Raw genomic sequence first — 13781 nt, 5'->3', positions numbered from 1 at the left:
TCTGTTTTAATAAAATCCGCTATACAGTTCCAGAAATAAAAGGCCTTTTTATTTTCTGGTCTTTAAAAGGAGATGTTGCTCACAGGATTCCCCTAGGGAGATGGAGGGGGTATCTTTAAGCTGCTTTGTATTATTACCCTGTGTGCAACACCCCATTAATAAAGACCATACGAATTAGCCCTAAATAAAAAAGGCTTATATCTCTGGAACTAGGCAGCAGATTTAAAAAGACAAAACCTGGAGTTCTTGGAATACTCATGGGCGCAGCGGGAATAATATAAGAACAAGAAGTGCCCGCTTTTGACCTGTTGACAGAAGACACAGCTCAGTTTTTTTTTTCTATAGTAAATGTGGCTATGATAGCTACGATTTTTTTTTTCTCATTCATTTTACTAAATATTTTTTCATTATGTAGATAGTCAGGGGCATAATGGCTGTGGTTGCAGAGGATGCGACAGCGATCTGGCCTGGAGTGCCCGCTGATGATGAGCTGAATACTTACGGAAAACGACAGCATTGGCTTTTCTTATGAGAAAGCAGTGACACTTACCCAATGATTTGTTTGGTAAAGGTATCCCAGTATTTTTGCTATGGGATTTGTTTCTGGTTTGCGGAGCTCTGTATAACCCCGCCCACACCACTGATTGGCAGATTTTGTTGTACAAGGTGCATAGGCAGTAAGTAGCCAATCAGTGGTGGGGGCTTGGTTATACAGGGCTCATGATTGTGGAGGACTATATGACAGCATGTTTACTAGTCCTCTAATGATAAAATCACTGTTTATCAGCAGGAGATTAACAAAACTGCACCAAGTAGTCCAGTAAGTGACACACTGCTGGAATCAGGGTCTCTGTCTCTACATTATGCTGCTCTCAGGTTAAAACGGCAAAGAAACTGGTGTCAGATTCCTCTAATAAAAAAAATCTCTTACCCAAGTCGGTCGAACTGACGTTGGTTCACTTTGCTCTGGTTTCGAAGGTGATCTTCCATCATACTGAGGCAAAGGTAATGGATAAAGTACTAAAGGCATTTCTATATTGAGCCCAGGAAGTCCATAGAACATATACTTCTGCAATAAATTAATTAAATAACTACGGTTACACAACACAAAAGTACACATTACTACTAAGATCAGCGCCCCCTCCCCCCAGACCCCAAGGGAGACTGTAACAGTACTTATTATTTGATAAAAACTACAATAAAAACCAATCATTGTACAGGTAGATAAAATGTTGTGTCTGACCTGTATTTTATGGTTCTTTGTTCAACCCTTTGCATTCCTCTTTAAAATATATCACTTTTCCCATCATACATTCTGTGTGGTCTGGTTCTTCTAGGGACCCAGAGCAGGCCTGGCGCACCCAGAGCAGGCCTGGCGCACCCAGAGCAGGCCTGGCGCACCCAGAGCAGGCCTGGCGCACCCAGAGCAGGCCTGGCGCACCCAGAGCAGGCCTGGCGCACCCAGAGCAGGCCTGGCGCACCCAGAGCAGGCCTAGCGCACCCAGAGCAGGCCTAGCGCACCCAGAGCAGGCCTAGCGCACCCAGAGCAGGCCTAGCGCACCCAGAGCAGGCCTAGCGACCCAGAGCAGTCTTAGTGACCCAGAGCAGGTATAGTGACCTAGAGCAGGTATAGTGACCTAGAGCAGGTCTAGCGACCCAGAGCAGGTCTAGCGACCCAGAGCAGGTCTAGCGACCTAGAGCAGGTCTAGTGACCTTTGGCGTTCTGCTGCCCACACATCTCACACCATTTACAGTAGCACCCAAAAGTTTTGCATTTGTTTTTAAAAGTGTGATTACTTCTGTCTGGTTGTTGTGATGCCATTTTCCTGGTGATTTTAGTAAACTGGAAGCAAATGGTTGTCAGCTATAAGGATGAAAATTGTGTTTGACATTGTTTTATCCCTTTATGTGTCAGTTTTCAACATTTGCTGGGCCAAGTGTTTTGGATATTTTGTCATGGGTAATCGAATTTTTCCTAATTTTTTTTTTTTTTTTTATGCGTGCGTTCTTATGTTAAAACATGGCAAAGACAAAGCCAAATTTATCACCAGATGTCAGGAAGCTTATTGTTCTGAGAGTGAAGTCAGGCAGAAGCCAAAAAGAGGTAACTATGGAATTCAACTGTTCTCAGAGTCAAGTGTCACATATATTAAAGAAAGAAAAAGAAGGTTCTGGAACAGCTGACAAACCTAGAAGTGGATGACCACGGAAAACTTCCTCCAGAGTTGATCACATTATTAAGAAAAAGTCAGTATCCGATGTCTATAAAAGTGCTGTACAAATTTCGCATGAATTGAACGAAAAATATGGGGTCAAAGTGAGTCGCCAAACTGTGGCACGACGGCTAAAAGCAGTAGGGCTGAATGCACGAGTTCCAGTCAAGAAGCCTTTCATCTCTGCAAAGAACCGGAAGGTCCGACTTGAGTTTGCCAAAGAGCATAGCCAATGGAAAGAGACAGATTGGTCTAAGATGTTGTGGTCAGGTGAATCCAAGTTCAATCTGTTTGGTAGTGATGGCAAGTGATATATATACCGCCTAATTGGAAAACGTAATGATGTAAGGTACCAAACACCTACAGTGAAACATGGTGGAGGCAATGTCATGGTTTGGGGCTGCTTTTCTTCATCTGCCATTGGCCCTCTGCACAGAATTGATGGAATTATGAATGCTACCATGTACAAGGATATACTGGAGAATGTAATGCTGCCACATGGTAAAACCAAAGTAGGCAGGTGATGGAAATTCCAGCAAGACAATGATCCTAAGCACGCAGTCAATTTCGTCAAAAATTGGTTAGCAAAGAAAAATGCTCGCCTGTTGGAATGGCCAAGTCAATCACCTGATTTACACCCTATAGAGCACCTTTGGGATGAGTTAGAGCGACAAGTTGGGGCCCGTATCCATAGCAATAAAGATGAATTGTTTGCAGATTTACAAATGGAATGGAGTAAGACCCCTCAATATGTCTTGAATACCCTAGTGGCTTCAATGCCCTGTCGGTGTGGTGCAGTAACTAAAGCAAGAGGCTATGCTACAAAATACTAAGTTATGGCATTGTAAACAATGAATTACTCTCTATGTTGTGATCAATAAACAGTAGATGCCAAACTTTTGGCAGTCAGTTTTCTTTAACCATATCAATATGCTAAAGCATTTTGGTTAAAATTAAGGTCTTACATGATGATAACTACATGCACTTTCAATTCATCACCAGGAAAATGGCATCACAACAACCAGACAGAAGGAATCACACTAGAAGAAAAAATGCTAAACTTTTGTTTGCCACTGTAATCTACTACTGCAGACCAAGACGACTTATTATTTTTTTATTATTTAATTTACTTGGGGGCTGCATATAGAAAAAAAATGGGACTACAGGGTCTTGGAAAATGAAGATGCAGAGTTAGTGCATAAAAGGGGTATTTATTAATTAGGTGGTCTTTCAGACTGGTTTTGAGCCTTAGAAAGTGGCTGAGAGATACGTGCGAGTAGAGACAGATGAATCGCTTGTTGACATCTAGTGCTGTCACACACACTGAGTAAAGGAGTTTATACGCAGCATCAAAATAGCTACCATGGACAGGAGCCAGCACTCCCAACTACACAAGGTGAGAAATAAAGCTTTTGAGCATGCCATGTGCAGTCAGGTTTATTACATAGGAAAGTGTGTATTTAATACTTTCATACACAGTAAGCTATATTGGCTGACAAGCTAAGTGTACTCTTTACCAGTCAGTGGGTGCACTGACTATTCATTAATTCAGTGTTGACTTGTATGCATTTTCGGTTAATGCAATTTCCTATATCACCTCCCAGTATGAGCAATACAAAAAGGTGTTAAAATAGATATTAAACACACAAAATATAGTCAGAATGATATTTGACAATTAAGAAAATGTAATACCTTTAGCACTGCTAACAAGGATCCAAGTAGATCGGTTTCCATTAGGATCATTTTGCTACCATTCAAAATAGACTGTATGCCTTTGAAAGCATTTTGAAACAACTGGAAGAGATACCAAGAAATGTTTTACTTGTAATTGAAGAGTTAATTCTTATCATCCCAATCACCTCTCTCCAGCCCATTGATGTCAGCAGTTGGGTGCTCATCTCCCTCCTTCCTCCACTGAACTCAGCATGGGCAGTCTCCAGAGCAGTTCTAATCAGGGCTCTCACTTTCCTCTTTCCTGATCTGGGTGCTTGTTTAAATGCACTATTATCACTACATATAAATACAGAGATTATAGTGTAGACTCAGAACAAACACAAAGGGGCTGATAATGTGTTGCAGCAGGATGAAGCTCCTGACCAGAACTACCACTCTGGAAGGTTTGTCCGCTTTTAACTAGCTGAAAACCTGGAAGCGCAGCGTTTTCGCAGCCATTGACTTGCATTGGAACACATGGATTCCGCATCACTGCATCTGTACATGAGGAATCCAAACGTTTCAATGTGCGGATGGTACCCGGGTGTGGAGGAGAGGAGACAAGCGCACTGCGGGCCATCAGAAGGTAAATATATTTATTTTTCATTTTATTCTTTTTTTTTTACAGGTTCTATGGTACCTGGGTCCGGAGGAGAGTCTCCTGTCCTCCACACCCGGGTACCATCCGCAAATTGAAACGCTTGGATTCCGCATGTTTAGATGCAGTGATGCGGATTCCATGCGTTCCAATGCAAGTCAATGGCGGCGAAAACGCAGCACTTCCGCAAGATAATTGGTAGTGCTGAGCTTTTTTCCGCAATGATAATCCGCAGCGGAAATTTCCGCAGCATGTGCACAGCACATGCGGATTATCATTGGGGAACATGGCAGGCCTTCTACCAAGCATTTTTTAAGCGTTTCTGCAGCGGTTTTGCCGCTGCGGAAACGCTTAATAAACACATTGTGGGCACACAGCCTAAAAGCACAATTCTGTTACCCACACTTTTCTAATTGGTATTATCAGTACAGGACAGAATGAAGAAGCTGAACACAATGAGACACCTTGATAAAAGACATTGCTGAAGCTTGGAGAGCAACCCACTAAGCAGCAGATATACAACCCCCTAACAACCAGACAGTTTAAAAGCAGACATGTTTTTTGTAATGCTGTATATGACATGCACTACATTTTTTTTTCAAAGTTGTATGTAGCCCTTAACCCCTTCAGGACCCAGCCTATTTTGACCCTAAAGACCTTGGCATTTTTGTCAATTCTGACCAGTGTCCCTTTACGAAGTAAAAACTCTGGAACACTTCAACGGATCCTAGCGATTCTGAGATTGTTTTTTCGTGACATATTGGGCTTCATGTTAGTATTAAATTTAGGTCGATAATATTTGCGTTTATTTGTGAAAAAATCAAAAATATGGGAAAAATTTTGAAAATTTTGCAATTTTCAAATTTTGAATTTTTATTCTGCTAAACCAGAGAGTGATGTGACACAAAATAGTTAATAAATAACATTTCCCACATGTCTACTTTACATCAGCACAATTTTGGAAAAAAAAAAAAAATTTTGGCAGGAAGTTAGAAGGGTTCAAAGTTCATCAGCAAATTTTCTTTTTTCCAGCAAAATTTGCAAAGCCATTTTTTTTAGTGACCACATCACATTTGAAGTCCCTTTGAGGGGTCTTTATGACAGAAAACACCCAAAAGTGACACCATTCCAAAAACTGCACCCCTCAAGCTACCCAAAACTACATTCAAGAAGATTATTAACCCTTCAGGTGCATCACAGGAACTAAAGCCACATGGAAGAAAAAAATGAACATTTTTATTTTTCTAACAAAAATTTTCTTTTAGCCTAAATTTTTTAATTTTCACATGGGTAACAGGATAAAATGCATCCTAAAATTTGTTGGTCAATTTCTCCTGAGTACACTGATACCTCATATGTGGTCATAAACCACTGTTTGGGCACACGGCAGGGCTCAGAAGGGAAGGAGCGCCATTTTACTTTTTGAATGGAAAATTAGCTCCAAAAGTCAAATTGCGCTCCTTCTCTTCTGAGCCCTGCCATGCGCCCCAAACAGTGGTTTATGACCACATATGAGGTATCAGTGTACTCAGGAGAAATTGACCAACACATTTTAGGATGCATTTTATCCTGTTACCAATGTGAAAATTAAAAAATTTAGGCTAAAAGAAAATTTTTGTGAAAAAAAAAAGTACTTTTTTGTTTTCACAGATCATTTTGTGAAGCACCTGGGGGTTCCAAGTGCTCACTATGCATCTAGATAGGTGCCTTGGGGGGTCTAGTTTCCAAAATGGGGTCACTTGTGGGGGAGCTCCTCTTTTTAGGCACATTAGGGGCTCTCCAAACGCAACATGGTGTCCGCTAACAATTTGAGCAGATTTTCCATTCAATTTGTTTGCGGACACCATGTCCCGTTTGGAGAGCCGCTGTGTGCCCAAACATTGGAGCTCACCTACAAGTGACCCCATTTTGGAAACTATACCCCCCAAGGCACCTATCTAGATGCATAGTGAGCACTTGGAACCCCCAGATCCTTCACAAATTAATCCGTAAAAATCAAAAAAGTGTTTTTTTTTCCACTTTTTCATTTTTATGAATCAATTTGTGAAGCACCTGGGGGTTCCAAGTGCTCACTATGCATCTAGATAGGTGCCTTGGGGGGTCTAGTTTCCAAAATGGGGTCACTTGTGGGGGAGCTCCAATGTTTGGGCACACAGCGGCTCTCCAAAAGCAACATGGTGTCCGCTAACAAATTGTCGACTCAAATTGTTAGAAGACACCATGTTGCGTTTGGAGAGCCGCTGTGTGCCCAAACATTGGAGCTCCCCCACAAGTGACCCCATTTTGGAAACTAGACCCCCCAAGGCACCTATCTAGATGCATAGTGAGCACTTGGGACCCCCAGGTCCTTAGGAAATTAATCCGTAAAAATAAAAAAGTGTTTTTTTTTCCACTTTTTCATTTTTATCAATCAATTTGTGAAGCACCTGGGGGTTCCAAGTGCTCACTATGCATCTATATAGGTGCCTTGGGGGGTCTAGTTTCCAAAATGGGGTCACTTGTTGGTGAGCTCCAATGTTTGGGCACACAGGGACTCTCCAAACGCAAAGGGTTCCAATTTGTTAGCGGACACCATTGTGTAGTGCATGTCAGGTTGGTGTGCGGTGTGGTATATTGTAGTGCATACACCACACACACACACACACACAATCTCATACACTACAACACACACACACCAACCTGACATAGCCTCCTCAGCTGAGTACGCCCTAGACTGGGATGAGCGGGACGGGCGGGACATTTTGTGTGCTTTGTGCGTGTGTAAAAAAAAAAAAAAAAAATCAAAACTTTATTATAGTGTGAGTGTACGTGTGTGTGCTTGGTGTAACCTTCTGCAGTCACGTGTGGGGGCGGTCAGGCGTAGGGGTCGGTCAGGCGTAGGGGGCGGTCAGGCGTAGGGGGCGGTCAGGCGTAGGGGGCGGTCAGGCGTAGGGGGCGGTCAGGCGTAGGGGGCGGTCAGGCGTAGGGGGCGGTCAGGCATAGGGGGCGGTCAGGCATAGGGGGCGGTCAGGCATAGGGGGCGGTCAGGCATAGGGGGCGGTCAGGCATAGGGGGCGGTCAGGCATAGGGGGCGGTCAGGCATAGGGGGCGGTCAGGCATAGGGGGCGGTCAGGCGTAGGGGGCGGTCAGGCGTAGGGGGCGGTCAGGCGTAGGGGGCGGTCAGGCGTAGGGGGCGGTCAGGCGTAGGGGGCGGTCAGGCGTAGGGGGCGGTCAGGCGTAGGGGGCGGTCAGGCGTAGGGGGCGGTCAGGCGTAGGGGGCGGTCAGGCGTAGGGGGCGGTCAGGCGTAGGGGGCGGTCAGGCGTAGGGGGCGGTCAGGCGTAGGGGGCGGTCAGGCGTAGGAGGGGGCTGAGGAGATGGAGGAGCCAGAAGCAGCAGCAAGGGGGGTGATCACTGGGGCAGGAGCCGGCAGCAGCAAGGGGGGGTAGGAGGCCGGCAGCATCGGGGGGTGATTACTGGGGCAGAAAGGGGAGCAGGAGCTGGCAGGAGCAGGGGGCTGATTACTGGGTTTTCGGGGGGGGGGGGGTGATCACTGGGAACAGGGGGGGGTGAACACTGGGAACAGGGGGGGTGAACACTGGGAACAGGGGGTGATTATTGGGAGGTGGGGGGTGATATCACTGGGACTGGGGGATGGTGGGTTTGATCACAGGAGCAGGGCATTTACACTGAGCCTGCTGCTGCTGTGATCACAGTCCACCGGCTGTCAGAAGGAGAGCAGCAGCCGGTGGATGAAGACGTGGGAGAGGGAGCGGAGGTCGGGGTGCAGGTATGAAAGTGGAGGGGGGGTGGAGAGGGGGGCGGGGGGGGGTCGCGGGGGTGGGGGTGGAGGGGGGGGTTGGGGGAGTGGCGGCAATACTTACCGCTGATCAGCGGTGGCGGCGGCAGACGCGATCCACAGGGTCCACAGCAGGGGGTCCACAGCAGGGGGTCCACAGCAGGGGGTCCACAGCAGACGATCTAGGGTTGGGAAGGTGCTGGGAGGTTTCAGCCATCCCTCCATATCTGATTGGGGCTAGTATCCATGTGACGCTAGCCCCCCAATCAGATCTGGGGGGAGGGGGGGAACAGAGGTGACACTCCCCCCAGCCAATGGCTGATGCTGTAAGCATCAGGCAATGCCCAGATTTAAATATTACACCAATTTTCATTGGTGAAATATTTAATTCATACCGATTTGGGGTCCCAGGCACGGGGGGGTTAATCCACCCCCCGGGGGGTCGACTTCAGGATGTCCAGTTGCAGTAGCAACTGTGACACCTGAGCGACCCCGCTCGCAGGCGCTGCAGGGGCTCTTTCCCTCCATGTCACAGACGCTGTGACATGGGTCGGGAACAAACTGTTTTCCATGTCACAAACGGTGTGACACGGGTCGGGAAGGGGTTAAAGGGAGGCAGCCAGCAGATTGTAGCTGACCACACCACTGCTGGGTAAAAAGTGGACAGTGTAAACATAGCTAGCCCTGGAGCCCCTCTAAATCATTGAATACTTCTTCATTCATCATCTCATTCATTGCCACGCCTGTAAAATCAAGCACCTAGGCATCTAGTCTTCCTTTACAAACATTTGTGAAAGAATGGGTAATAAAATTCCATCATAAGGGTATATGCACATGCATGTCTTTTTCAGGCAGATTCCTCCTGTAACCAGTCTGAAAAAAGTGCTAAAAAAACAAACAAAAAAAAAACTACAACAGAACAGAATGAACAGAATGCAAAGCAACTTGCTGTATATGTTCTGTCTGTTGTCACTTCTTCTAACCCACACATGTCAAACTCTAGCCCGCATGGTGGGTTTTTTTGGCCGCGACACCAGAATCATCACCTCTATATGGGGCCCATCATTCTGTACGGAGGACCGTGTGGGGCCCATTATTCTGTACGAAGGACCGCGTGGGGCCCTTTATTCTGTACGGAGGACCGCGTGGGGCCCATTATTCTGTACGGAGGACCGCGTGGGGCCCATTATTCTGTACGGAGGACCGCGTGGGGCCCATTATTCTGTACGGAGGACCGCGTGGGGCCCATTATTCTGTACGGAGGACCGCGTGGGGCCCATCATTCTGTACAGAGGACCGCGTGGGGCCCATCATTCTGTACGGAGGACCGTGTGGGGCCCATCATTCTGTACGGAGGACCGTGTGGGGCCCATCATTCTGTACGGAGGACCGTGTGGGGCCCATCATTCTGTACGGAGGACCGTGTGGGGCCCATCATTCTGTACGGAGGACCGTGTGGGGCCCATCATTCTGTACGGAGGACCGTGTGGGGCCCATTATTCTGTACGGAGGACCGTGTGGGGCCCATTATTCTGTATACTGGTTGGCTCGCGACTTTGTCCAAGTTTTTCATTTTGGCCTTCTGTGTTTGATTTTGACATCCCTGTTCTAACCGCTTTAAGCTTCGAAAGCTGAGAAGCTGTTAAAAGAAAAAAAAAAGGCAGAGTCGCCTGAAAAATGCCAATGAAAACGCTTCAAGAAAAACACCGCCGGCACTCTCCTTTTAGGCTCGGTTCCCACAATGAGCTTTCGGTGAAATTTTTGATGAGTCAAAAATGCAGCGTCTTGCAGTTCCAGTAAAGTGGATGGGATTTATAGAAATCTCCTGCCCACTGGGCTTTTTCACCCAGCATAAACTGACCTGCGGTGCGTGTTTCACATAAGCAACATGTCAATTTCTCCTGCAGGTACGCTGAGTTTTCTGTGAAGATTTTCCTCATAAAATTGTGTGTAGTTATAGTATTAATGTGTATCAATTTCTCCTCTACCAACTGAGCGTGTGATTGCTGGCTAACAGACATGACTAAGATAAGGGACCCTACAACCACTCAAAATTCTACTTTGTTTTTATACCTGTTGTATGTATTTTACATGTGCAATCTATACTAACCAGAATGTAAGGTAAATATGTGAACCCACATGCTCAAATTTCAAGTTGAGCCCTATTTACATCATAAAGGGTCTGATCAAGGCTGCACAACAGGTGGTCCATCAGCTCCATACAGCTTCCATATCTTCCATGTCTACCACAAACTTATAACATGCAGGTTACTTTCCGCTACTATTCTCATATTTCCAATTCTTGCCATTTTCTGGTAGGCGTGCTTAGGTTGTTCTTGTAACTTACAGTGCACATTAAGATTTCATCCACTACATTAAATGTTGAGGCTTGAAGAACGGTAAGAAAAATTTTAAAACAGGTCATTCGGTATGGTTCTTCCAAGTAAGGTTCCCCAGACACACTACAAAGAAATACAGATTAAAATGGCAGACTTTGGGTGAGAGTACACAAATTTAAAACAGCAATCTTTGTGTCATTTGGTATTTTAGAGGCTTAAAAAGGGAATGTCAGTAGAATCAGCCGTCTATATGAGCATGTAGGTCATAGGAAACTGAAAAAAGGATACCTTGATATCTGCGATCTGATCTCTTATTCCTGATAAATGCGCATTTTTCGTAGAGTATGCGCCCATGACAAGGATATTAGCAGCACTTTGGAAGCAGCGTATTTTCGCTGCGTCCGATCCTGCATGTAAATCCTCATAGAGTTACCGCATCCTATCCATTCTATTGTGGAAGCATCTCCGCAACAGAAATTGACATGCTGCGGCTCGTAAAGTTGCGCCGCCGGTGAGTTTACGTAGCGTCAAATAGAAGCACAGTGGGCATGGGATTTCTATAAATCCCATCCACTGTGCTTCTACTGTACAACACAGCGTTTTGGACGCAGTGCAAGTGAGCTGCATCCAAGACGCTGCTATTACGGATCGTAGGCACATACCCTTAATATGTAATGGAGCTGTTAAGATCCATGGGCTGGACACAGATTACCCAGAGCTGTCAGCCATTACATGTCTCACATTGGTTAACACCCCCTTTCATTTAAAGTAAGATCTGCAGGTAGATCTGTGTTCAGCCCATAGATCTTAACAGCTCAGTTACATATTAAGATTTTGGATTTTTCAGGAATAAGACATTGCTTCGCAGATAACAAGGTGTCCAGTTTGCTCAACTTTCTATGAGCTGCACACCCATATACAGCGGGTGAAATAAGTATTGAATTGAACACATCAATTTTCTAAGTAAATATATTTCTAAAGGTGCTATTGACATGAAATTCTCACCAGATGTCAGTAACAATCCATCCAATCCACACAGGGAAAGTGATGAAACCATGGATGTCCATAAATTAAGTTATGTGTAATATTGAGAAATGACACAGGGAAAAAAGTATTGAACACATGAAGAAAGAGAGGTGCAAAAAGCCATGAAAAGTCACAACACCAGCTGAAATCTATCATTAATTAGAAAGCAATCCTGACACTTAGTGAAAAATAATATCGGCTGGTTCAACTGATGATCTATAAAGAGTTGTCACATTACCAAGGGGCCACACAAGAAACATCTCATGAGGAGTAAAACCAGTGAGCTGTCTCAAGACCGTCGCCACCTTATTTCTGTAAAACATACTGATGGAATTGGCTACAGAAAAAATTCTAAATTCCTGAAGGTTCCAGTGAGCACTGATGGGACCATAATCCGGAAGTGGAAAGAATATCATTTTACATAAACCAGCTATGACCAGGTGCTCCCCACAAGATTACAGACAGACTGAAAAGAATTATCAGAAGAGTTGTCCAAGAGTCAAGGACCACATGTGGAGAGCTAGAGAAAGACCTGGATTCAGCAGGTACAATTGTTTCAAAGAAAACAACAAGTAATGCACTCAACCTGCATGGCCTGTATGAACAAAATGCATGTTCAAGCGCCTCTAAAGTTTGCTGAACAAGATTTAGACAAGCCTGTAAAATACTAGGAGAATATAGTCAGGTCAGATGAGACCAAAATTGAGCTCTTTGAATGCCATAATACACATCATGTTTGGAGGACAAAAGGCACCGCATATCACCGCCAAAACACCATACCAACAGTGAAGTTTGGAGGTGGGAAAATAATGGGGTGGGGCTGTTTTTCAGCATATGGCACTGACAAACTTCATATAATGAGATACCGAGATATTCTTGATAAAAATTTGCTGCCATCTACCAGGATGATGAAGATGAAATGCGAGTGGACATTTCAGCAAGGCAATGATCCCAAACACACAGCCAAGGAAACTCAATTATTTTCTCTCTCTGAAACGAAAGTTGCTAGAATGGCCCAGCCAATCACCTGACCTGAATCCAATAGAAAATTTATGAAAGGAACTAAAGCTCAGAGTTCATAAAAGGAACCTTCAGGACTTCAAGAGTGTTTGTGTGGGAGAATGGGCCAAAATCACACCTGAGCAATGCATGCGACTAGTTTCTCCATACTGGACGTGTCTTGAAGCTGTTATCACCAACAAAGGCTTTTGTAAGAAGTATTAATTACATTTCAGTAAGCGTGTTCAATAATTTTTCCCTGTGTTATTTCTCATTATTACACACTAGATGGTGGCCCGATTCTAACGCATCGGGTATTATAGAATATGTATGCGGCCGACCTGGCGTGACTAATCAGCGAAGCAGTGTTTAAATGGGTTGTGCACTACTTTAAATTAACCCCCCAAAGTATCCCCCAGCACGTAATTCCCCCGACTGCAGCCGACTCCTGCTTCCGCTTACATCACGACTATTTGCGGCTGCAGCCAGGGGTCTCCTGTTCCGCGTACCACGGTGAATGACTGGCTGTGGGCGGGGTTATCCCCCATCGTGTCACACCCAGCATCCACCGCGCGCTCTGTAAATTTGGCGCCAATATCGCAAATCGTGTTAGTGAGGACTGGGGAGCAGCGCCGCCTAGGCCGCATAGGGGGGAACTTCTGCTGCGAGATCAATGTTGATCAATCAACCCCCAAAAACTAAGCTCTGCAGCCTTATCATAAATGGAGTGGAGGGATGCATATGCAGCCTCTATTCCTTCTACTATGGAGCTGTAGAATGCAGCACTCAGCTAGTCTCATATACAAATAGAGCAGAGCCACATATGCACATCTCCATTCAATTCAGAATGGGGCAGCTGAACACCGGGTCTCCGGGTTCTAAAGCCCCGATCTCAAAATTTAATGGGGTCCTAGTGGTTGGACCCTCAGCGATCAGCAAGTTATCCTCTATCTAACAAAAAGGGGATAACATGGGGGATTTTTTTGCGATAACCCTTTAAAAGGATATGGACACATCGAGTACCATTTTTTTTTTTTTTACTTAAAAGGTGTATCCCCATCTCCAAGATCCTATCCCAATACATAGTAGGTGTAATAATAATAAAATCATAATAAAA

At 45.1% G+C, this 13781-nt stretch overlaps 1 protein-coding gene across 1 annotated transcript in view; it reads right to left on the bottom strand.

Annotated features, from left to right (window-relative positions):
• HEATR6 (HEAT repeat containing 6) overlaps window positions 1-13781 on the bottom strand; it is a 49731-nt gene that overhangs the window by 22691 nt on the left and 13259 nt on the right. The window contains exons 5-7 of the mRNA XM_073666685.1: window positions 10648-10762; window positions 3906-4007; window positions 932-1069 (exon numbers count right to left, since the gene is read on the bottom strand). Coding sequence (XP_073522786.1) covers window positions 932-1069; window positions 3906-4007; window positions 10648-10762 — 355 coding nt within the window. The remainder of the gene's footprint in view (window positions 1-931; window positions 1070-3905; window positions 4008-10647; window positions 10763-13781) is intronic.

This window comes from Phyllobates terribilis, unplaced genomic scaffold (genome assembly GCF_046119375.1).
Source record: "Phyllobates terribilis strain yellow unplaced genomic scaffold, ASM4611937v1 Scaffold_2__4_contigs__length_985480577, whole genome shotgun sequence".
Classification (NCBI taxonomy): domain Eukaryota; kingdom Metazoa; phylum Chordata; class Amphibia; order Anura; family Dendrobatidae; genus Phyllobates; species Phyllobates terribilis.
Note: the sequence above shows the minus strand (reverse complement) of the source record. Positions and strands in the feature narration are given on the sequence as shown.